This window comes from Amblyomma mixtum, chromosome 3, assembly GCF_055824585.1.
Source record: "Amblyomma mixtum isolate Tamu chromosome 3, ASM5582458v1, whole genome shotgun sequence".
Taxonomy (NCBI): Eukaryota; Metazoa; Arthropoda; class Arachnida; order Ixodida; family Ixodidae; genus Amblyomma; species Amblyomma mixtum.
The window spans coordinates 255,424,742-255,449,936 of record NC_143014.1 but is presented as its reverse complement, the minus strand read 5'-3'; the positions used below and the strand labels follow the sequence as shown (position 1 = coordinate 255,449,936).

The 25,195-nt window shown below is 46.6% G+C and overlaps 1 protein-coding gene across 1 annotated transcript in view; it reads left to right on the top strand.

Annotated features, from left to right (window-relative positions):
• Positions 1–24,826, top strand: part of LOC149354437 (nose resistant to fluoxetine protein 6-like) — a 47,587-nt gene extending 22,761 nt beyond the window's left edge. The window contains exons 8-15 of the mRNA XM_089577506.1: positions 660–746; positions 1,875–2,046; positions 4,633–4,715; positions 9,858–9,980; positions 11,513–11,633; positions 17,622–17,811; positions 21,015–21,157; positions 24,165–24,826. Of these exons, the coding sequence (XP_089433632.1) occupies positions 660–746; positions 1,875–2,046; positions 4,633–4,715; positions 9,858–9,980; positions 11,513–11,633; positions 17,622–17,811; positions 21,015–21,157; positions 24,165–24,461 (1,216 nt within the window). The 3' untranslated portion in view covers positions 24,462–24,826. The remainder of the gene's footprint in view (positions 1–659; positions 747–1,874; positions 2,047–4,632; positions 4,716–9,857; positions 9,981–11,512; positions 11,634–17,621; positions 17,812–21,014; positions 21,158–24,164) is intronic.
• The last annotated feature ends 369 nt before the right edge of the window (positions 24,827–25,195 follow it).

Below are 25,195 nucleotides of genomic sequence, written 5' to 3'. Positions count from 1 at the left end.
CACTTGCCACTCATTTCATAGCATGGAACCATTTACTAGATACTTCAGAATGGCATGGAAGCTTAGTGATTTATGTAAGAGAGTTGAATACCAAGTTAAGGACTCAGGTGGTTAGCGTTGTCACCTTACCAATGAAAGTGATCACAATTATCTTCGCGCTAATGTCGACAGAAAACGAAATTGTCGGATTTTTTTTTATTTCCACAGTGTAAGAAACTTTCACTTCCGCATAATAGTAAAATGAGTTCTATTGAGAGATAGAGGCGTGGGGCATAAATATTTGTTTATTTTATGCATTAGTTCGGGCATGATAGCCTTAGAAGGTTATGCGCCACAATTCCAATACAACAAATTTTGTTTCTTTATTTTTAATCATAGTCTCTGCGCAAACTTGTGGCATTGCAGTATTGGAAAGAAAATACCACAGTGTATTAAGGATAGATACAGGAGACCGAACACAACACTATGAATGTGCCAAAATCAGTCCTAGCTTTCAACAAACAAGTTAATCATCTGATTTGACAGCAAGAATGCAGCAATAGTTCTGCGATGGGCAATATCATCTCACTCAAATGCAGGACCTGTTTCTTGCACTCCATGTATGGAAAGCCTGTGTGCTTATTTTTAATCATGCTTACCCATCTCATGGTTTGGTGCAGTGGATTTCTTCTAGCTTTCGTCGTATCCAAGCAGAAAAGGACTGGAGTGTTCATCATCCTCTTTGCTGTTGTAAGAAGATTTATCAGGTATGTTTTTGCATCAATAGGAAAATTTCAATTTTAAACCACCAGCCAAATTATGAACCAGAGAGTAAAATCATGGGTCTACAGATTTCTGCAGCGATCACTGTTGATTATTTTAGTTAACTTGTGCGCAGGCTCATAGGCGTGCGCACAAGAGGGGAGGGGGAGGGTCCCTTCCCCCCACCCCCCAAATCATTTAAGGGGGCGCCAAGCCTGCCCCGTACCTTTACTCGGCGGACCTGTCCTGTCATTGCTTATAGTGCAGTGTTACGGCCATTCAGGTTTTTTTGACGATACTAGCGGCCGAGAACCCATGATCTTCGGTTCCAAAAACTGTTTACTTGCCGAGTCACTTTCAGCCAATCTTTTCAGTTTTTTTTTAGAGTTAAGAAAAGAAATATATGTCGTATATTTTGTGTGGCGTAGAGAGAATTTAAATTCCTTCGGAAGCGCGTTGTCGCATTCATGCCTCAGCGGCGCAGGGACTGCCTTCCTCTGTCTATGCGACACATGCAAGTAAAAGCTACTGTTCAATGATATTTTCTATATTTTGCAATTCCATCGTACTCAAGTTATTGTTTTTTAACCGTCCTCATATTTGCGCTGCGGTTTGGCCGTAAGGGCGTCGGTGGGTGAGGGTTTGGGAGGGGCGGGGGGGCGCCGCGATGAAACTTGGCTCCCCCTAATCGGGAATACTGCGCACGCCCATACGCAGGCTCCTTGCTCCACACGATAAAAACTTTACCAACTCTTTGCAGGGATTTAAACTTTTCAAAGACGAATTGAGAGCAGTGGCGCCCGTAAAAACTTCGTAGAATTTTGGCACCCCTCTGGCAAAGGAGGTATTTTTCAATCTAGATTACCTCTTTATTAGGTGAAGTCATTAGGTGATTCATTAATTAATATGCCCTCAATGTTCAAGTACTTAGTCTTCATGAGCCAAATACCTGATTATTGGGTGAATTCATTAGTGATTCATTAATTAATATGCTCTCAATGTTCAAGTACTTTGTCTTCATTAGCCAAATGAATTTCAATGCGGCCCACATTGATGAATGGTTCGACCTACCGAGCACCACTCATGCCATAAATATCGCCCCGAATACCTGAGTGAAAGGCCGAATCTTCCAGAACCATGGTCCCGCTGTTCTTCCTGCTCATGTGTCTGCACTTGCTGCCGCTCATGGCCTCGGGACCGGACGCTAAGACATTCTTCGACAAGATACACGATGAATTCCAGAGGCAGTGGCTCGTTTTACTGCTACAAGTACAGAACTATGCTTTCAACGTGGACGCCAGTACTGTAAGCATCTATTTTTTGAGTGTGGTTGAGTACGTCTTAGGTTACACAGGAGCTTCTCAATATTGTCGGCAGAGGGGCTGCGAGAAGTCGCCTAAAACCTAAAACAACCTACAACGGTGACACGTCGCGTTGCATTTGCGCGCGCGCGCGCCCACACACACACACACACACACACACACACACACACACACACACACACACACACACACACACACACACACACACACACACACACACACACACACACACACACGCACGCGCGCACGCGCGCACACACACACACACACACACACACACACACGCACACGCGCACACACACACACACACACGCACACACACACACACGCACACACGCACACACGCGCACACGCGCACGCGCACACGCACGCACGCTCGCGCGCACACACATACACACACACACCGCGGTGGCTCAGTGGTTACGGCGCTCGGCTGCTGAACCGAAAGACGCGGGTTGGACCCCGGCCGCGGCGGCCGAATTTCGATGGAGACGATATTCTAAAGGTCTCAGTACTGCGCGATGTCAGAGCACGTTAAACACACCCCGGTGGTCGAAATTTCCGCAGCCCTTCACTACGGCCTCCCTCATGGCCTGCTGGGCACTGCTCGGCGGAGCCATGGAGCAGGCGCAAAGGCTAGCCGACGGGGAGAGGAGGAAATGACGATAGAAGAGTGCTTAGTGGGGCCGGTTTGCCGTGTCTAGCTAGCACTGAAGCATGGCCGCACTGACATACGGAATGTGTCGTAACTTTTATCCGTAAGAAATGGCCCCGCCCGCTAGCGACTGTACTCCGCGACAACTTTACTGGGCAGTGAAGCCAAGGCTACGGAGCCGAAACACGTCTTTTCTTCATACGCAGAAAATATAGAACCCTGTTGCAGCTATTAGTTTGCTCTTTTATATTGGTAGCACTCGTTATTAAGGTATACTTCTAATATAAATGTGCATTTTCAACGTCAGAAGGTTACCGAAAAAACAGTTGTTTTAATTACTACGAGTTTATGCGCGTCCGGTTCCATGAAGCTTGCATAGATGGTGCTAGCTTCTCCAGCGAGAAAGCGACAAACCGCGCAGCGAGCACCGTGCAAGGCGGCCACCCTGAAGAGGAACTGTTGGTGGAATGACACAGTTGCAGAGGCTCCGCCCCCGTACCATTGCTTTCCGTCCCAGGAAGGCCTGCCGCCGAGTATAAATTGTTGCCCTTAGAATACACGGCACTGATTTTACTACACCGGTGGTCGCTGTGTACAAGCACAAGCGGAGTAGTTTTAGGAAAGGCCATCAGTCGTCGTCTTTGTAATTCTGGACGTGTGCTACGTTCTCACTTCCGCACACATTCAAAGGAAAAAAAAAAACACTTCACTGTCGTCCTTTCATCCGTCGCCTTCGCGTCTCCACGTTCTCCCTGCGCTTCCGAAAAAGCTGCGTTCGTTGTGCAGCTGCGCAATAGAGCGGGATAAGTCAGGAGCTAAGAAGGGTCTTGTAGATTGAAAACAGTACTTTTATTTAGGGTCGAAGCAGAAAAAGACCAAACGGGCGCTTTATGCTGACACAAACAAAAATGAGAAGATGGCAAAAGTGGCTGAAGGCGTCTAAGGCCGAATGCAGCTAAGCAGCTACTCTCAGTATAGGCTGTCACTAAAAACATAAGAGCGGCACAACCTAGATGCGTCTTGTAGATTTCTTCATTGTGAACCCGTAGCACTACGTAAAAGTCGGTTCTTCTAATACAAGTGGTCAGTTACCTATGTACAGTGTCGTGCACTCTTAGGATGAACACGTGAGCTAGCGGCCGCGCTCTTCGAAGGGCCAGTGCGTCCGTGACAGCCATGCATCGAAGCGAAGTGGCAGACGACCAGAAGCACCACCTGCGTGCCCCTGTGAGCTGTGCCGCTCTCCTGCAATGCGCGACCTTGTGGGTCCGCTAAAGCAGCCAAGGAGACCCAGCCCGCTACCCAGCTCAAAGAAAAGAAGCACGCGAAGGCGACGGCCAGTCAAGTGACAAAGGATGTGGCCGAGTATAATTAAAAGATTGCAGCTAGCATTATCTCTGACCCGCTGTAGGACATGCTGCGCCGTGTTCACCGCAAAAACAGCGCAGAAAGAGACAAGGAAAAGATGGCACCCAGCACCGCTCTGTGTTGCCTGCGCGGTGTTGTGCGCCTCGTTTGTTTTTTGTTGAAGATGAATCGCCAGGTAGCACAAGCCTGCACTCACGGTACGCCTGTCTTGCAATGTATTTCATCCTTACACTCGCTTTCTGCGACGAGGTATATGCGAAAATTTGTGATGAAAATTGATAGGCGCCAACATGAAAGCAGATTTCAAGTTTTGCGATTCACTATTGGGTTAGCCTTGTGTGACTCCGAAGAACTAGTATAAGAGACGTAAAATCTCGTACATCTACTATGTGGACTATGCGCGCCAAACAAGCAGGGACACAGCGCAAAAAAGACTTGGAGAGGACTTACACATCTTTATATTGCGCCGCTCAGTTAACATGACTATTGAAAAACAAGCGCGAACCAGAGTTTTGATCCAGTATGTATATATGTATTTATTTTCAGCCTACGTTTGGTCATTTGTGGTACCTCTCCATCGACTTCCAGTTCTTCCTTTTGTCGTTGCCGGTACTACTACTGCTGAAAAAGTAAGTAACAAATCAGTGTTCATAAATTTTCGCTGAAAATCCTGTCTTTTGCATAAGTGCAGTAGACATAGATGGATCACTTTTTGCTAAGACCAACAGGAGCACCAATGACCGGATTGTTCCAACTGGTTATTAAGGGTGACTTCTCACAATGTGCGAATTATCACTGTATGGCTCATTGACGTTAATGTAGAGCAGCTGCTCAAAGGGACACCTCCGGATTGACACCTTGGTATTCAGGGTGTAAAAAAAATTGAAAATTAGTTTTGAGGAAAGGAAATGATGCAAGAACTATCTCAGATATCTTGGTGGACACCCGAACTGGGCCGTAAGGAAGAGATAAAGGAGGGAGTGAAAGAAGAAAGGAAGAAAGAGGGGCCGTAGTGGAGGTCTCTGGAAAATTTTCGACCACCTGGGGATCTTAAACGTGCACTGACATCGCGAAGCACACGGGCGCTTTTTCCATTTCGCCTCCATCGAAATGCGGCCGCTGCGGTCGCGTTCAGGGTGTAACCTCGTCTCTAGCATCGGTGCTTCTGTACGTAAGGTCTGCCTTTTTTGTTTTTGGCGCAGCTATGTGGACAGGAACATAATGCTATTTTCTCTCAGCAAACATCCTAGAAACAGTAGTCCTCTGTCCTCTTACCATAGCGTTATACAAGAAGACCGAAGTTTCTGCGGCCGCGCTGTTTTCCGCAGTGTATTGAGTTGCGCAGAGATAGACGGAAACACACAGAAAACTTCAGCGAGGCTGCAATGCTTTTGTAAACGATTTTGTAAAAGGTTTTCTGTAAACTTACATTTCTAAGGCCAATACTGCATATTAAGGCAGACTTCACACCTCTTTCAAACGTCCAAACATCCAGAAGCAAAGCGGGGAGAAATTTGCACCGATGGAACAGTTATATTCGATATTCAAGTACTTCCTAATGCAAAATTTCCATGATCGATTACGGGAACGTAGAGTACACAACATACTCGAGTGTATAAAATTTGCAAACAAACTAGAGACCCAGAACACATGGATGGGTGCCTGCATTGTACTACGAGTGACGTTTTTCGCATGATATGCAAGCAAAAGTTCAGTATGTCATTTTGCAGCGAAGTCATAAACATTAAAAACAATTATCTGATTTTTTATAGGTTTCATGCATAGACGCGAATCATCGCACGTTCGCATAATCAGAAAAAGAAATTCCAGCCCATTGTAACAGCGTCCTGAACCTTGTCATCATCGCTAATTTTGCTAGAATAGTTATTGCGTCAACGTGAATATTCGCTGCCACAAACTTAAAATAATGAGACTTTGAAGGATATGCCGTAATAAATCAGTAGTTCGGGTCAAAATTCAGTTTTTTTTTGCATCGGGCCAAACTACAGACACGGCGTCCGACACAAAATTAAGCGGATATTATGCACAAATTTCGCTTAAAAAACAAAAACCTTGCCGGTGAAAAAAAAAAGTCTGGCAAGTGTGCTGTTTACCTTCGTTGACCTGAGGACCTTCAGGCACTGGAGTGAGATCGAATAGACTCATTAGCTTCAAGGACATTCACTTCTTGGGGAGGAGAAGAGACTGATATCAAGCCTTTTGGAGAAGTTGGCTGGGCTTCCTGGCACGCAGCGCTCCTGTTACGCGGCATGTTTTGCATTCCGGAATAAAACGATCGCGGCTGAAGACACTTCGCTTTGGCACAACCAATCGGGCAGAAAGCGAAACACGTGCGCACGACGCCTTTCCTATTAAAAATAAACCGATCCTTATAGAAAGACTGCGCGCTCTCAAACTACCCTGGCGCGGTACACTGCCGAGACACACATGCACAAAGGGGCGAACTTCATGTTTTAAAGCGGTTAGCAGAAACGAGCTATTTAAAGAGAGAAGCTAATATGAGCCGCAAAGCAGGCGCCGATGGCGTCGCTCAAGGCATCGTCCGTCCGCTCACTTCCAGGCATCGCAACTTTCAAAGCAACTGCCATAACACACAACCACATTTAACTGGCCCGTGGATTTCATCTTCACATATCAGAGAAAAAGGACGTTTCGCCCGAGGAAACTCGTGGGAAGCGCGAGGCATATGCAAACTAATCCGTAGGAAAAGCACGACTCGCTCAAATACGCTGCACACTTTCGGTGTTCGTACTGCAACTTTGTGACGTTATTATACCTTTGTTTTCTTCCTTTGAAGGCGTCCTTTAAAGTCGTGTACCTATTTAGGGGCCTTGGTCAGATTTCACCGCATATGGCCTCTTGCAGGTGAAGTAAGGTGCGTTGAGGGTCTGAACTCCCAGATGTTATAATTATAACCGTAACCGCAGTTGCTAAAACACATCGTTTACTAATTGGGCCGATGGAGAGGGATCTAGATGTGCTTATAAATGATAGCTCGTTACGTCATCGCTTTTGTTAATCCTTCCTTAACAGCCTTCATTTAGAAAGCCTAATATATAAACAGCTGCTTGACTTGCATTAAGAGAAAGCATGTAATTAGCCGTGTAGCTCGAAGACTGAAATCAAGACAACGTTCGTTATCGAAGCCTCAGCGTAGCGGTATCTCAGGCACAAAGGAAGTTATATAAAAGCCGCAACTTTGCGCATCAGAGATGGTCGCTACAGCCACGGTGCATTATCAGAATCTTTTCTGGTAGCTGCAAAGACAGTCTATTCATCATTAGGATCATGCAGGCAGGAAAGGTAGGGTGACTGAGAGCAGGCGAGGATCTGCAAAAAAGTTTACGTCGCGCCCAACCAAAAATAAGAAGCCTGTGAAGTTTTTTTTTTGTGAGACACTGTAAACAAAAATAAAAATGACTAAATAAGTGGGGATGCGCCCGAATCAACCGCACCAGTTGACACTCGCACCCAGCGGACTGTCATGCGGCTCGGCGAGGTTGCTCTGTGATACTTGGTTCTTTGCACAGTACCACATCTGCTGCCCAGGGGTCCTCGCTTGCACTCAGTGTTCTCATTCCGTGTTTCGCCTCTGGCTACAGTACGATAAACAGGGGCTAAACCATTTCAGCTTAACAGGACAGGAAACGATGCAGTGCCTCCAATAGGCCTGGCACGAAGCTCACGTGTTTTCGCTCGGGCGCGCTCATATTTGTTTCACAAAGTTTTCTTTTTTTTTACACAATACTAGGGGTGCCTGAAAAATGCGGAATTTTTCTTGATTGGTGAACTAACTAAAACAGCCACTGCACATAACACAACCGCTGTAGTTGTGACTGGACTTTTGTTTTCAGACAGCGCATTAAAATATTTCAAAGGGAGGCTAACAATATAAGCCAACTTTCGCTTTGTTTTCCAAGGCACACTCAAGGAACATACACAGGCACACATGCACACACGCATACGCAAAACAAAGTTCCTTTCAAATTATGCACCTTTTTTGCACACAAATGGTTGCAGATAACGTATTTGCACACGCCAAAACATCGAACGGCCATTTTTCTACTACTATACATCCCCGCAGCGTTCTTGTGGCCTCGTGAGAGCCTCTCGCCACTTTCCTTGAGCACCAAAAGCATTATGCACCGGCGGCTACAGCACAGCGACACTGAGCCCTAGATTGCTTCTTACAAGAACCGTTTCATGTGCACGCAATCATTTTTCCTGCCCTACCAGCTGATGTTCGGGCGCAGGCTCTCAGCTATAGGCATGTGTACATGCGGCAGGCCTCTGCCCTTACCTTTGATCCCCAATAAAAAGTCTACTTAATGGTTGCATGTCCTTGCTGGCAGCGTACTGGCACCTTCTGTCTGCGCAGTGCATGCGCTAGATAAATAAATTTGTGTTTGGGAATAGGCTTCCTCTCGCATCGTCATTCTTTTTAATTTTTTCATGAGCTCCCGAACACCTAAAAACACGCCGGTCTCATGCCGGTACTGCAAGGCACGGCTTTCGATGGCTGTTCTGTAAAGAAGGATGAGATTATGCTGTTTAAAGCTACAAACGACATCGTGCAGCATGTTTACATGAGCCTGACAAAGCCTGACGTTTTACGGAGCAGATATGTGGCTGTCAGACGCTTGCAAATGCTGGTGGGCCTAGAGCTGAGACATCTCGCATGCATGAGTGAGGTTGACGCAGTTCGACATGCTTGGCGACATACATTTAAAAAGTGCCGGATCCAGTCGGCGCCGGCCAGGAACGCTGGGAAGGAGCGTGCGAAAAGAAATTCTTTTCGCGACGATCGCGGTTCTCTAGAAATGAGTTCGTGCGAATGCGCTCATGGTATGCAGCGTCCCGACTTCTTCCTTGAACCTGTTGCGCCGAGCACATATAAGCGATCTAATGGTAACCACGGTAGCACATTGCTCTAACATGCATGCGCATATGGTTATGAGCATGCTAGGCTCATAATCAAGCAGACCTCTCCTGTATTCATTAAAGTCTCTCTCTCTTCTCTAACATCATGTTACTCGCCGCTGCATCGGTCCCGGCAAGCGCCTTTCGATATCTTTAGTCGGTTGGGCGAAGGGCGCTTTCATTTCTTGTTTTCATCAGGATGCGCGGCGCCAAAATTTAGCGCTCGCAGTTAGTGGAAGAGGAAAATGAAGGTACGGCGTTGTTGAGGCAACAAAAACAAAAAATGAGTCGACGGAGCCGGAAAGGCGCCCCAAGTCGTCGAGGCAAGCAGGCTGTGTGCTGAATAGAATGCTGGTTAGCGTAGTCCGCTTCCGTGTCCACCTTGCAGCGTGGTGTAATCTAAAGAAAATGATGCTACTATGAAATGTCCGCGTGTCGTACAGTTATTTGTTTCGCTTCCTATGGTCAAGCGTGAACAGTCCCAGGCTTGGCAGGTAGCACTGCACGCTGCGCTTGTGTGCTGCGTTACTGACTGCGCTCACGGCTGTCACTACACCAGACAAGAGATATGAGCATGTTGTACACGTTAACAAGTACGGGTGTGCCGCACTGCCTGAAGCGCTTTTGGTAACCGCTCGGCAGAGTACGTTTAGCGCTACATGCCCTTTGTTGATGTGTACACCGGATACTTAGTTCTGAAACACGAGCTGATGTCACTCGAAGGGAATGCCACTTGTACGCCTCGTTGCGGGCTAGCTTTCTATTGCTTTGGGATCCACCACTGCACGCTCTTATACTATTTCTTTTTCTGTTTTCTCGCTGTTTTTCAGGCGTCCCAAAATCGCCGTTGCTGTGTTTGCGCTTCTGTCGTTGATCGGCTGCTCAGTGGCAACGTGGCAGGTCGCTGGCACCAAAATGACACCTTTTATTGTCGCTTTGACCGAATCTTTAACGTAAGTACATTGCTATCGCATGCTTCTCCTCTTTCATACTTTTTTTTCTGCAGAAAGGCTACGAGGAACACCATTTGTCATGCTTACCACGCTGGCAAAAGAACAACGCATTACTTGCCGCCACCAGAGCAACAGGAAAGACTTGTCATAGCAACGGTCTGTCTAGAGATCACTTTCGTGTTACGGATCGTTTCATTCTTTAATTAAACTTGTCCCACGATAAAAGTCCTTATGCTGGATATCCGTTCGATCCCTATTAGAAAAATCATGTGGTAGGCTCGAGTCTGCGACGATGCATTCTCTCAGTTTTCTCAGTTTTGCTGCACGAACAGAAATCTACGCCTTGCCACACACGACAGGAAACCAGAATGCAGTTTTAAGCGCGGTGGTCATATGATGCCGACCTCCGGTTTCCTGTATATAGGTTGTGGCTGGTTTAATTGTACTTAGCGGCATTAAAACGAGGTGGATGGAGCATCGGGTAAAGATCTCGGGTGACATCATTGTCATTTTTGCCACTTACGCGCGAAAAATTATACACAGCTTTTGAGTCTATAGGGGCATTGTCACTGCCATACGATGGGCCGGGATAGAAAGCACAACCAGTTACGAACAGCCCGAATACGAGCGTGTGCAATCGCTTCCTACTGCACGGCAATGTAGCTGTTAACTTCAAGAAGGCCGTCGGCGCCTACAGAGAAAACAGTGCATAAAAGCTAGAGTGGACGCTTTCGCGAGAAGTCTGCGCTCAGAAAGTTTTTATTTCTTAATGAACGACACATTGCTTGCATCTTCCGCCGGAAAGACGAAATTTAGGTGGAAGCCTAACGCACCATGAAGCGAAGAAGCTCACGGAAATTGCCGTTCCTATTTTCTACGAAGCTAAAATCTCTATTTACATTTCTGAAGCACCGATATAGCAGGGATGAATTGATTTCGGCGATTGTATTAGGCAAGCATTTTGTATTGCTCAGAATCCATAGCACTGGTGACCTCACCAGGGCTGGGATAATGCGTCAGTTCTATTCACATTCTTTTCTTTCGCGCTCTTTGGTATTGGCGAAAGCACTGTCGCGCTCTTATTGTCATTAAGATTACCCGTTCGGCGTGACGAGTGATAGCGTTAGAATAAAATGAACTGAAAAGCATTCTGTGTGTTACTGGTTCGATTACTCTTTGTAACGATTATCCTCTACTCAGTGTTGATTTTTTGAACGAGCTATTTAGTTCCTAATGATCCTTTACCTCTACCGAGTTTATGCGAGGAAACAAACAGGGTGTATAAAGCGCCTGATGTTCAATACGTACGGAACCAAAAATTACGAATTTCACTCCGCAGTATTCCTGTTGAACCAAAGTAGATATCAGGTCACCCATGTTGTTTCTATTTGTGAATGTTGCAATGTTATACTCGACAATTATGCGACGGGCTTTGCGCGAAATGAATATACAAAGAGCGGAATTCTTTCAAGTGTGCATATGCACTCGCTGCTGCCAGATATCGCATGCTTTAATATTTTGCTTTCTTACAGAGCCTTCCTGGAGACTAATTTCCTCTACTACTTCTACCCATTCTATCACGCCGTGTGCTACTTCACGGGGTGCATAACATTCATCGCCGTTGTCAGTTTGAAGAGAAGAAAGATACCTAAGGTGAAAATATAAGAATTTTTTTTTCTGAAGCGCTGACAGGGGGCAATGTGCCGGATTGAGTTCTAGTTTTCCCAATTTGTACGCAAAAAATGGGTTCACGGGCTAGATTATGGCTATATTTGTCTACTGCAAACATTAGGCATACAAAGAATTATTCGACAGCCAGGCTGTCGAATTATGTGTACGGCTGCCATGCTTGGGGATGTCGTCTTGAAGTTGTAGCTCGAAGTAAAGATAAGTGACCGGTATTTTGGTGTAGAGGATTGCATTGTGATCTGATAGGAAGGTCATCAATTGTGGACGTCGTCTTGAGGTTGTAGCTCAAAGTAGAGATAAGTGACCGGTATTTTGGCGTACAGGATTGCATTATGATATGATAGGAAGGCCATCATTTGGACGGGACGTAATCGTTCAAAAAATCTTCGGGATATAGGCGTTACATGCTTTGCAGACGGAACTACTTAGTATGCTCTCCGCCGCAGCTTAGAGGAAGCCCTTAATTGAACGAGGATTTCTGCGATGACCGTGCGCCGAAACATACAGAAATTAATGCCATGAAAATTTTATGATATTCTTGGCATTTGACGCTGACGTGTCAGACTATGACATAGACGCGCCGAATAAAATCGCTTCATCTTAGCCGTGTAGAGAAGTCTCCCGATGCCCATTTCCGCACTCAAATTCGTCAGGAAGCGCCATGGATGTGCCAGATTGCCATCTCCCGTCTAGCTGACCCAAGTAATCTAATCTCCGTTTCCGTTCGGGCACTATACGAGGTCTGTTAGAAAAGTATCCGACTTTATTTTTTTTTGCGAACACCTGATGGATATGAAACAAACGCGCTTGCATCAGGCGACCTTGAACCTTCGTGCGCATGCACGAATTTTTTCCCGCCTGCCGATAGCGTCAGTCGCTGGGACGCAGCATTTGAGTGAGGCAGTGCGCAGTGCTCTCGTCGGTTTTTTATTGCAAGAAAAATGGCGGAGTGACAGGAGCAGCGCTACTGCATCAAATTTTGCCATAAACTGGGCGATAGCCAAGTGGAAACCATTCGGAATATTCAGACGGCTTTCGGTGACGATGCTATGAGCAGCACACAAATTAAGCAGTGGTACAATTGATTTAAAGATGGCCGCAGAACGGTGGAGAGCGAGCCACGCTCCAATCGGCCATCAACATGCCAAAATGACCAGGTCATTGCCGAACTGAACGCTGTGTTGATGCGGGACCGTCTCGTGGATATCCGAGAAATTGAGGAAGAGGTGGACATGAGCAATTTTTCCGCACATTCCATTATCACCGAAGATTTGGCCATGGAGAGAGTTGCGGCGAAGTTCGTGCCGAAGCTGCTCATGGTGGAGCAAGAGCAGCTTCGTGTTGAAGTCTCACAGGACATGCTGGATTCCACAAACGGTGACCCCGACTTCATCAACATCATAATCACTGGTGACGAGTCTTGGGTGTACGGGTACGCCCCGGAAACCAGATCCCAGTCGTCACAGTGGAAGCATTCCACTTCACCAAGACTAAAGAAGGCCCGCCAAGTGCGCAGCAATGTGAAAGTGATGCTGACTGCTTTCTTTGACTCCCTTTGTGTGGCAGACCACGAGTACGCACTCCACAGGGTCAAACAATGACCAAAAAGTACTGCAGGGATGACCTCCGTTGCTTACGTGATGCTGTGCGGCGCAAGAAACCGGAGTTGAGGTCAACAGGAAAGTGGCGCATCCATCACGGCAATGCTCCTGCACATTCCTCGCACTTGATTCAGACTTTTTTGGCGAAAAACCAGACTCCTGTAGTTCAACAGACTCCTTACTCTCCTGATATGGCCCTTGCGATTTCTGGCTGGTTCCCAAAATCAAAAGGCCACTGTGAGGAGCGCGATTTCAGACAAGGAAGAACATTATGGCTGCAACGACAGCTGAGCTCAACTCCATTCTGAAAGGGGCCTTTTCAGAATACTTCCCACAATGGCAGCACGGCTGGGAGAAGTGTGTGGAGTCCCAAGTAGACTACTTTGAAGGTGACTAGGTTTGCAACGCTCCAGTTTTGCAAGTTTTTTTTCTACGGCCAAAGGTCGGATACTTTTCTAACAGACCTCGTATGTGTCTAGCTGTAGTGGCGTTTTGTGCTGCAGCCCAATGCACGCTGACAGCAGAATTGTCTTCTATTTGACAACATTTATCAATCTCAGTTACAGCCATGTGTACAATTTCTTGTAGTTTGCCATAAAGCACACTTCAGGCTTCTGTAATACAGTCGCCGCATCACCCGCCTACACAGTCACGGTGAACACAACTAGGTAAGTACAGGGGGCTTGTCATGGCGGTCCACAGGGCATGCCCTCAATTCGATGTGAAGTAATATGCTCCTTCTGATAAGCATTCGAAGTTCGAGGCGCGCTTTCTTACTGGCAAATTTACAACACTTTTCGAAATTTACCACAATAAACCTTCATCAAGAATGTCCAAGGCACATCTCATTGAAGTACCGTACGGGTATGGAAGGTTATCCCTGAGAGATATACGAAAGACGACTAAATAGTCCTGAATGAGGCGTCTGCGGTGTCAGTCTGGTGCATCCAAGGGATATCTAATTGTCCATACAAGGTATCTCCTGGATATGCTTGTCTGTAACTTTCGCACTGGGGAGACGTCACGCCTTCATGTTTTGTGGCACAACTTTTCCATCCAATTACGCGCTGTGCGTGCTGAGTGCAATGCGCTACAAGCATTTAAGCATAAATAAAGTGCCCCCCCCCCCTTTCATACATGTTGTTTTTCCTTTGATGTTGAGGACAGCTCAATATAAGCGCTTCACAATAGCAATTTTGCCTTATTGAACCGACAGCTATCTCCCATTTTCCGCGAAGCAATGTTTGAAGTCAGAAGACAAAATTTTTGCACCGTGTCCACGGTCTGCCGGTGTCCGTGGGCCCGTTCATTTGTTGTGAAAACTCCATAAAGCGCGACTTCATCGCCTGCGATGCTGCGTACTCAGTAACAGGTGCGACTGCGAAACCTTTATTTGGCGAGAGCGAAGGATAAGTCGGGGGCAAAAGTAAATGGAGCACGGGAGCTTTTGGAAACGCTTCGTACATAAGCAGCAGCTGTAGGTCGAACAGGCTGGTCGAAAGAGTTTTAGGACAAACTGCTTACCGGCGCCACCTAGACAGGCCTGGAGGAAGGCCGCGGTGGACGCGCGTATGCGCGCTCTCAGATGAGGCATCTCTCCAGGCTCTCCTGGTTGCGGCAATCATGACCGCCTAGATTGTGCAACTCCGTCGCTCGTCCGATCAAGCCGGTTGTGCGACGATGCACATAACGCGGTGCCTTCTGGCCGAGGCGTTCTGCCCTGCATAGCATAGCCTCCGTATCCGTATAGCGCATGGGCCGCCGTTGGCAGCCCTTACGGTTGACAGTGCTGCCTACCGCTCTCGGTATAAGCGTCGTTTCAGTTCATCTGCTTCAGCAACTGTCGTGATTGTGCGTTGCCGCCGCATAGAACGACCGACAACGCCGTCGTTAAGAGAATTACGTTTAGCGGCCCATGATGCGGTTCCCTGAGCCAGCAGTCGCTTGGCCTTCCGACCTTGAGCCGGAGTAATTCTGCATCGTCAGTGGCGTCACGTTACTGTAACGTTGCTTACGGGCGCTGGGACGCGGCTATCCAAGCGCTAAAAAATACCGATAGCGTTGACGTCTCAGGTCTCGGGCTGTGGGTCGCAGCACAGCCCACCGTTTCTATGCGCTCCCGGTTTGTGGGTGGCAGCCAGGACGATGAAAAGCTAAATGCTGTTGAATTGACTGAGCGACGAAGCCTTGTCGCATTTGTTTATTGCCTGCGGCTGGACCCGAAGACAGCGGCTACTCTGCGGCGCCTGCGGATGCAGCAGAGCGTATGAGTGGCTGACTGCTGTTGTTGGAGTGTGAGGCGACTGCGATTCATTCGAATGGCGTCCTTGCCACCAACGGTGCAATAAATCACATGTGTCTCTTTCGAACGAAGTGGACTTCATCGAACGAAGGCTTTATCGAGGTTGTGATGGCAAGCAATATTTTTGGTCAGAGCAGTGACAAAAGTGGTATGACAAAACTTGCTCGGCGTCGCAGATTGAAAACCTCGTGTCGACTCATATCAGGCATAATTTTTTTTTACTCCGTTTCTCCTGTTCGTTAGCAGTAGCAGCTCACCAAGACAGGATTGCCAGCCCTTTCTCATGGCTAGTAATACAAGATGCCCAAACAACCCAGTTTTTGTAACCTGAGGCTCTTATGAGTATACACCAGGTTTTACAACATCGTACGCTTATAAAAATCAATATTGTAGTTTATTACAAATAGCCATTTCAAGAAGACCATACAGGGTGTTCCACTTAAGGCTTTCTGCAGTTCTTAAAGGTAGGCTTTTTGAGTTAGAAGGGCGCTTTTTCGACATAGCCTTGTCGGCTTACTATCAGAATATTGCTAAGACATGGACATTAGCAGGCGGGTTCACTAATATTGAATAGTTAACTTTTTAACTATCACAGTTAGACACCTTATTTATTGAAGGGCGTGTAGCCTGCCGTAATTAATACTAATATCAATTTTGCTCTCGTCGCCGTGGCTGAAGAAATTTAAGTCATTTCTTGCGCCATTAGAAAATCGCGCGCCTGCGAAGAGCGACCAGCGACGTCCGTCCGATGGCGTCACGCCGTGGCGCCATTTGATGGACAGCGTGGTTCGCTCTCCGCAGGCGCAGCGAAGGTAATGTCGTTATGTAAATGCTGAAAATTGATTTCTTTTTTACTTACGATGGGCGCTACACGCCACTGAGTAAATAAGGAGTCTAACGCTAATAGTTAAAAAGTTAACTGTTCAGTGTTGGTTAACTGGGATGCTAATTAGCATGTCTTAGTTGCATTTTGATGCACTACATTGACGACAGTACTGTGCCAAAAAATCTCTCTTCCAACTTAAAAAGCATATTTTTAAGGGTTGCAGAACGTCTTAGATGAAATACCCTGACTAATATCACGCTGTGTACGTATCAGAATAATTGCGTACTTTGATGGGCCTGGTGTAGGTAATCAGCTGCATGCCTCACCACTGCGAGCTTTACTTCAGACCTCCGCTGTCGGTTACGGTGTTAGATTCAATATGGACGTAACCTGAGCGGCACCGCCTTTCGACAGCATCAGGCGTAGTTTTTTTGGCGCCGGCGGGGAATCCGCGGTTAACAATGGTTAACCTGTAAAGCCGACAGTGGCTTACTTATGCGCCGCGTGGGCAGAGAACGCCGAGAACTCTCCACGTAACCCAGAGGCACACAGCGACCTGAGGTTAATGCAATAAAATAACGCCAAACGAGGCCGTGAACGAAGCGTGGTCTTGCGCCTCCCAACCGTGGATTAAGAGCATGTCCTCAAAGCTGATAATCTGAAAAAAAAAACTAAACGTGCACTTCAACAGATTGCATAGCTTAATTTCTGAAGGCTGGCCGTAGATGATTTCGTGTGGGAACCAGATTCAGAGCCACCCTGCGCAATTAGTCCAATAAAGTTTTGAAATGAATACACGCTTGAACTGCACATTTTTTGTACGGCTGCGTAAACAACTATTGTATGCCTCCTTCCATATCAAGGAAACGGTCTCAAATCTTCTTTAAGTGTAGGAGTTTTACGTAATACGTAAAAGTGCCACCAGTAGAAATGCGCTTGCTGAAGAGAAGACTAAGAGAATGAGAAGAGAAAACTCCAGTGCGAAACACGGCGAATTTAAGATAGCGGTCTCAAATGCATTCAACAGGCAATTTTTAGGAATGAAGTAATGGTCTTCAAATTGTTGCACGGACGACAAAAACCACGCTTTTCTTTCCGCGTTGTCGAGTTGTACAACACGATTCCATTGCGCATGATTACAGAGATCAGTTGTGCTTTTTACACAAAGGGAGAAAATGATTCAAGGATAGAATGCGTTTTTTACGCAACCAATTTCTCTTCAGCCGTTGCAGGCCGCAGGGTGGTGCGTAGCTGTCGCCAGCGGGCTGTGCTGCATCTTCATGAAGACGACGTGGTACCGCACCAGCGACCCCACAACCGAGTTCGGGAAACTATCAGCAGCGTTCTTCGACCGCATCCTGTGGTCCGTTTTCTTGGCCTGGATCACCCTCTCCTGTGCCACGGGACGAGGAGGTATTCAGACTGGATAGCATCCCGCGAATGAAGGGGTGAAAGCATACTTAATGGACACTCTGGAGATAGGAAATATCACATTACTTCAGCGAGAATAAAGAAAAAAAAAACTTGCCGTGCAGGCGAGGGAAGTCAAGCTGTAATGGGAGTGGGAGGGGAGGCGGCAATCTGTATGCATAAGTAGAAGTCATGCTTTCATATCTGAACGTCAAATGTTGAAAAAAGACAATTAAGTGGCCGTGACAAGAAAATGTCTATTATCATACGGGCTAACCTCCTAAATAACCATTCTAAGTCAAATGCATAGTAATATAGTCATGTAGTCACATATAGTCGCAGAGACAAGCAACCGTTATTTTAAAAAAGACCAGCAACATTCTTCGCTTTGGCAAATGGCAGTGCGTGTGTAGTGAGTGTGCCCACGGCAGCAATTAGGCCAATGTTTTCTTTGCTGCATTTTCCACATGAAGTGAACCTCCACGTGAAGAGCGGTTTCAGAAATTTCTAAAATTCTGAAACTTTCTCTGTCAGGTGAAACGAACTGTTACGGCTCTGGCTTGCGGAAAAGTGATGCATTTGTCTTGGGTATCCCGGAACACCTAATGATCCAAAAAAAAAAATTCGACTCTAGTATTGACTTCTTTATCCGGACATCAATATGCGAAAGTGGAAGATACAGAATTGCTACACTGCGTATACGTATCCATATTCATGACCGTGACGCCAGCGAATGGACAAATGCGCGATAGATGGAGCGAAATCCATTCATTGCATGCTTTCAGGTTGCATGCGCAGTCACGTCGTGTGCCTGGCATCTGAACTGACGCTCTCTATTTGGCTGTAAGTTTAACTCCTGCATTCGCAACTATATATCAGGCTCATGCTAACACCTTATGCCAATAAAATGGCCTTCCTTAGGATGCTTATATCGACAAGGTGACCTGAATGTTAGGCGCAATACAAACTGACTGCTTTTTAATGCCTTGCTGTGGACGGTGCTTATCAGTGCTTACCAGCGAGCACCGGCGCAGCCACCGCTTGAGTCATGGCTGCCTAAAAGTTTTCAACTAAGTCACCTCACGATTTCTGCGGCTATAGTACCTTAACCTCGCAATGACAGCGCCCTGGGTGATATATTGCTTGAGAAAGCTTGGCGGTGTCTCCTGCCGCACATGTCACTTTGGGGCATGGAAGATTACTACGTTTTTTACTTCATGTGTCAATGTGTCAACTACATAAACTTGGCCACCAGGATGAAATTACAAGCAGATCCCAGCGCTCGACGGAATAGTAACGCTGTGCTCCTGCATGAGCGAGATTGCCACCTCAGGCTAGAATTCAGATTCTTTGTAGAATGGTGAGGGCATAGCTGTAATAACGCAATCCTCATTAGAATGTGCCGCCCAAAGCGCCCCAGGATCGCCAGGAGTATTGCCACTATAACCAAGACCCGCCACCGTCGCTCTGTGGGGCTTAGGCGGCCTGTTATTCAGTGCGCCATCGCAGAGTCCCATCCCGACCACTGGAGCACCATCGCGATGAGGATGAAATAAAAAAAAAAAATTCCTGTCGATTGGGGTAATTAGGCCAATGGGGATATGTGCGCTAGCATGACGTCAGCTGTCAATTGGAACTAGGACCCACTAGGTGCCACCCCAACTTCTTCCGTTTAGCTATTGTGAAAACGTTATTCGAGTCTTGTTCTCCACCTAACTGCTGCTGCTCATTCCACTTTACTCGGTGCGCTTAGGGGTGGTGCCACCTAATTGGTTTGGTTTATTGAGGTTTAACGTCCCGAAGCAACTCCGGCTATGAGGGACGCCGTAGTGAAGGGCTCCGGAAATTTAGACCACCTGTGGTTCTTTAACGTGCACGAACATCGCACAGTACACGGACCTCTACAATTTCGCCACCACCGAAATTCGACCGCAGCGGCCGGAATCGAACCCGCGTCTTTCGGGTGAGCAGCCGAGCGCCGTAACCACTGAGCCACCACGGCGGGTTTTGTGCCACCTAATTAGCCCCCCAGGTTCTCATCTGGTTACCACCGGCTGCACCTTGCCAAGTAAGCCACCCGGTGGGCAGGTGAGCAGTGGCGCAGTTGCACAGGGCAGTTGATATATGGCAGGTGTTGCCATCGGTGGGACTTGAGTTGCTTGGTTTTGATTGCGACCCGGGTTGCTCTCCACGAGCAGCCTCTCACGATTAAATGGGCTGCCGCCAGACACGGTGGACAGGTTGCCCACCACCCAGTGGGCAGGTAAGCAGCCTGCCACAAAACCGGCTTCATTCAAAAAGACAAACACACAACACCCAAATGCGGCGAATAGCCGCTATAAGTGCCATCGCACTAAAAAATGCCCGTACCCTGTGCAGTCTAAGGGCTCGTTCAAGAATTTAAGGTGTTCGAAATTCTCCGGAGCCCTCCACTACGGCGTTTCGTAAACGTCTGGGACGTTAAACACCGCGCAGAAAACCGTCACTATAGATATAGTATTACAAAAAGCTCGCTTCTTTTCTTTTGCTCCCTTCTGCCATTATGAAGCATACTGGTAGGAGAGCAGAGCTTCGGGCATTTTGGTAAGACATGCCGAAGGGAGCGCGACCTTGGACAGTACGTAAGGAAGGGTGCAGACGGGACGAGCACCTCTATGAACTGTAGCACTTTTCGCTAGTAGCGTTCATCCCGTCTGCACGCTTCCTTCGATCTATACGTAACGCCGCAATAACCTGCCTTCGACACATTTAAACCTCACCGGAAGATTGGATCGTTCAACAGAGTCTAACGGGAGTCGTTCCGTATGGTCATAGAAGTCTTTGGGTCCTGCTGAACTTTTACTATAGTAAGATGACACTTAAAAATACAGCAGTTGCTAACACTAGACCGCGGTCCGCGGCGTCTTGTATTACTCCGCTAGGCAATCGGAACTGTAAACGAAATCAGCTTTTTAATTTTTGACTATATCAAACGATCCAGGCTTCAAAATTCTAGAGGCCATAATTTTTTCTTGTGATAAGCTTCTTGTTTACGTAACAAGAAACGTATAAGCAGCGGACTGCTTTTTCGTCGTGGAGGAATTCTGTGCGCAGAGGCTGAATGTGGGAGGAGCTTCACTGCAGGCTTAAGTTAAATCCGACTATAGTGTTAATCACGTGCTCCGTCGCGGTGTTCTTTTCATCAATCATCTTGTCTTTGCCCCTAGGCTTTCTTAATAGGTTCCTGTCGTGGAGCGCCTTCACGCCTCTTAGCAGGCTGACCTTCGGCGTGTACATCATCCACCTGCCCTTCATACAGCTGCGGCTTCACACATCCCGGGAGAGGATATTTTTCTCGCACTTCGTTGTGGTGAGTGCTTGAACCAAAATGTACAGCTTTGTAAGGTGCAACGCCGAAATGTGACATCACGGTGACCATTACTTCCGTTTGGGTTTATAGCCGCTCTTTCAAACAAGAAACTTTACATGACTCCACTTATTGCCACACAAGACAACAACCGCCCCTATTAGACATTTTGGAGAATTTGAGAAGAGCGTGCTGGTCTCGGCCTACCGTTTCCGCATCTCCGTGCCACCTCCTCTTTTGCTTTTCTTTTTCTAAGCAAGCGTCCCTCGCATACAGAAGCATCTCCCAGCAAGGAAAGTAGTGGCAGCGTGGCTACTAACGCCAAGAGAAGTAGTGCGGGCGCGGAGCGTGTCTAGCTTACTACACAAAGTACACAAACCAAGAAGCACTTTACCGGTTTAAGAGATGCGAAATTTTAGCGCTTCCAAAGGAAGTGACACTTTTCTTTGTTGCTTAAAACAACCGAGGAGCATCGATTCGGCTGCATCGCGTGTCCATTGCCTGATCTTATAAGGTAATAGGGGAATATGTGAAGGCAGATTTCGTAATGCACAAATGCGGCTAAAAATATTCTAAGAGTTCTGTTTGCTCCTTGGTATGTTTTTCGTTCACCCGTATGCTCATAAGTCGGAGAGCTGATATAAATTCGAACATTCTTGAGAATACCTGTTTTCATGGCCTTCCCTTTTCCTGCGTGGTGCTATTTTTAACTTTTTAAATCCCACATTTCCTCCTAGCTTCATTGGAATTAATGGGATAAATAACGCTGAATAAAGTGAAGAGAACCACATGGAATAAAAGGGGAGTCACTAATTCCCGTAAAATACAGAACAATTCGAAAGAGTTTCTTTTTTGAATATCGAGTTTTGTGTCTGAATTTTCGGAACTGTACAAATTAAACATCACTCATAGATGCCTGAATATTTCCATGGGTACCGTGACGTCAGGAAGTGTACTGACGGCGGCTATCGTACTAACAAATGAAATATTTGCGGAAGCTCAGGACTGAAACTTTTTTGACTTTGCGCTTTCAGTATGACTCAAAACATTTAAATTTATTGAACACCAGTAACACAATAGTGTGGACGATCGCGATGCGTGTGAACGAAGGGACACAGAATGTGCAATGGCCTCTGCTTTCACTCACTTTGACTCTAATGCGCATTGCAAGGACGGCCAATATTATAGACAGAACATCTCGTTGCCTCTGGTTGCATTGTTTTGAAAGTGGCGGCGAACGAGGAAGCCATCAGACTCACAGCATTCGCTTAGCATCGTGCCTAACGCTTAGACTGAATAACGGCACCTGTCGGGCAACATAAACGCTGTAGCCCAATGGCCTTTACTGTACCTTTCGATCGTCCAGGTATGTCTTGAAACGGCACTGCTTAAATACATTAAATGTAGAGTAGATAAGGAGATACACTTCCATCTATTTACTTCTATTCATATACGCTAACTCCGCTACATCAAGTTCGCAGCCGTATGTGTTGCTGCTGGCTTCAAATTCAGCGCTCTTATTCGCTGTCGGCTATCTGAAGAAATGTACAGGTTCCAAAAGTATGAGTGGAACACTTCCTTCTTATGGGAAGACCCACACCTAGTGGCTCAATGGCTTTGGCGGTTGTGTGCTGCTCCGGTAGCATTTTGATGGAGGTAAAATGCAAAAACACTTGTTTGCAGTGCGTAGCCAGCGCACCTTAAAGAACTCCAGATGGTTCTAATTAAACTGGAGCCATCCACCATGGCATTCCATGTGTCTTGTCGAGACGTTACCCCCCCCCCCCCCCCGTACCAATACCGGTGTTCTGGGAGGAGAGCGTCTACTCAGTTTTGAACAGCATCCCTTGCTAGCGCGGCAGCTGACGCGTTTCATCAAGTGCTAATTGGCTCCTTATATTTACATGCAAAGTTACAGATATTTTTTTTCTCAATTGTCACGCACTTCTTCATTAGGCATTTTTTGGCACGTGCCTACCACAGCTCTTATCTTTTGACATTGCTTTCTTTACTGTACGTCCTTATGGCATTTATCGCCATGTAATATGCGAAGCACAATTTCTCGTACATACTACATGTGCACCCTACAAAGGAGTTGCTTTGCTCAGTAAAAGTAAAAACAGCGAATCTATGTGAGGTGGGAAACCTGCGGTTAAAAATAACTACCGCGGGACGAAAAACTGATTCGTGCTCTTGGGTGGCTGTGAAGCTAGAAAATACATGGTTCTATCGTTTTATAGGGTGTAACGTCTAAAAGCGACTCAGGCTATGAGGGATGCTGCAGTGAAGGCCTCCGGATATTCTCAGCTACCGTAGGCTCTTTAACATGCATTGATTTTGCACAGCTGACGGGTCTCTACTATGTCGCTCTATCGAAATGCGACCACCGCGGCTGGCATCGAACTCGAGTCTTTCGGGTGAGCAGCAGAGCACCATAACCACTGAGCTACCCCGGCGGCTGGTAAAACACATGGGGTACTTTAAATGAACACGTCATATATAAATTGTTTTCGACATAAATTATGTGTAGAAAGAAATATTTTACTATTGCTGCAGAATCAAAACTTGTGGGAAAATTTATTTATGAGGAAAATATTAGATAAGTTGTTTGTTTCTGCGTTTATTGTCTTGGCAAGAACGCCTGCGGCCTTATACTGTGCTTTCTTTGGATCATGGGAAGTAGCGGGGCCAGTTGGTTCATTTTTCAACTTAAAACAGTGCGCAGGGACACGACACAGTCAAGAAACACACAGACACAGCACTGAGACAGTGCTGTGTCTGTGTGTTTCTTGACTGTGTCGTGTCCCTGCGCACTGTTTTAAGCTTTCTTTGGAGCTGCCTATTTTTCAGCTGGAGAATTAGTTCCCAGATCTAAGTGGGAAACATCATTACCCGTGAAACTCAGCTTGCTACCGAGTACCTTTAACTTGCATCCCCTATTTTTGGGCTGAAGGGAAATCGCAGCCATTAAATGTAGCTAAATCTGCGTCTTATCCCGTTCTTTGTGCAGGTATCGTTTTTCTTCAGCACACTCGTCTGGAGCTACCTGCTGAGTTACCTTCTGTTCATCTTTTGCGAAGCGCCAACAGGACGGTTGGACAAGCTGATTTTCGACCCTCAACGCCCCAAGACTGACACGAGAGAGAAAGACGGTGCGCCGAATGACAACACTGTACAAGACAGACTGCCGGACGCGGTTGTGACGTTCGGAGGTAGAAAATTGGGCATCCTGCAAACCAGCTGCGAGAAGACCGCTTCCAGTGGCATTCTTCCCGAGAACTTAAATCGGACATTTTGTCACCTTTGACGTCACTGGTGATGAGGTAGTTCGTGGCAGCAATGGAAAAGCCTCAAAAAGGTTATGTCTGCACCACGGATGAAATCGATGGGTGAAAATTCTTTGTTTATTCTTTCAGCGTATCTGCTGAGAAAATGGCAAGTAAATATACCCTAGACGGCGCTTCAAGAAGTGTTCCTCGCTTCAGCGCACACATCTCACAAAAACCCTGACATCATTGTTGAGAAAACAATTTATCACTTCTTTGCAAGTGCCGAAAATAAATTATATCTGTAAAACTGCCTAGTTCTAAATCATTCCGCTAACCGACTCCTCGGCCATTTTCCTCATCGCCACTGAAAAAAGGCCAAACTTCTGCCACAAACCCTTTTATCTCCACACCATCGTTTCTTGAACGGCGAAGTGGTGTCTAAATATGCTGCTGATATTCTTCCTTCTTCTTACTTCAAACTAGATTGAAAGATATGCCATGTTCGTAAAGATGTTCAATGCGTTAAATGCATATATCTTCTCCTTTCCGCGCGGAGATATGTCTAGTGTGTGGATGATTGGGCGGGGTGGACTTGACACCCTGCTGTTATTTTGCTTTGTTCTGTTCATTTCCGAAATTTCGATGGTGGAAGCAAGGTTTCGCAAAACTTTCACTCTAGTGGTTAACGTGAAAAGCTTAATAACCCACTATTTTCATATATCGTTAGATTCCACTATAACAATCAATATATCCGCAGATCTGCCTTCGGCAG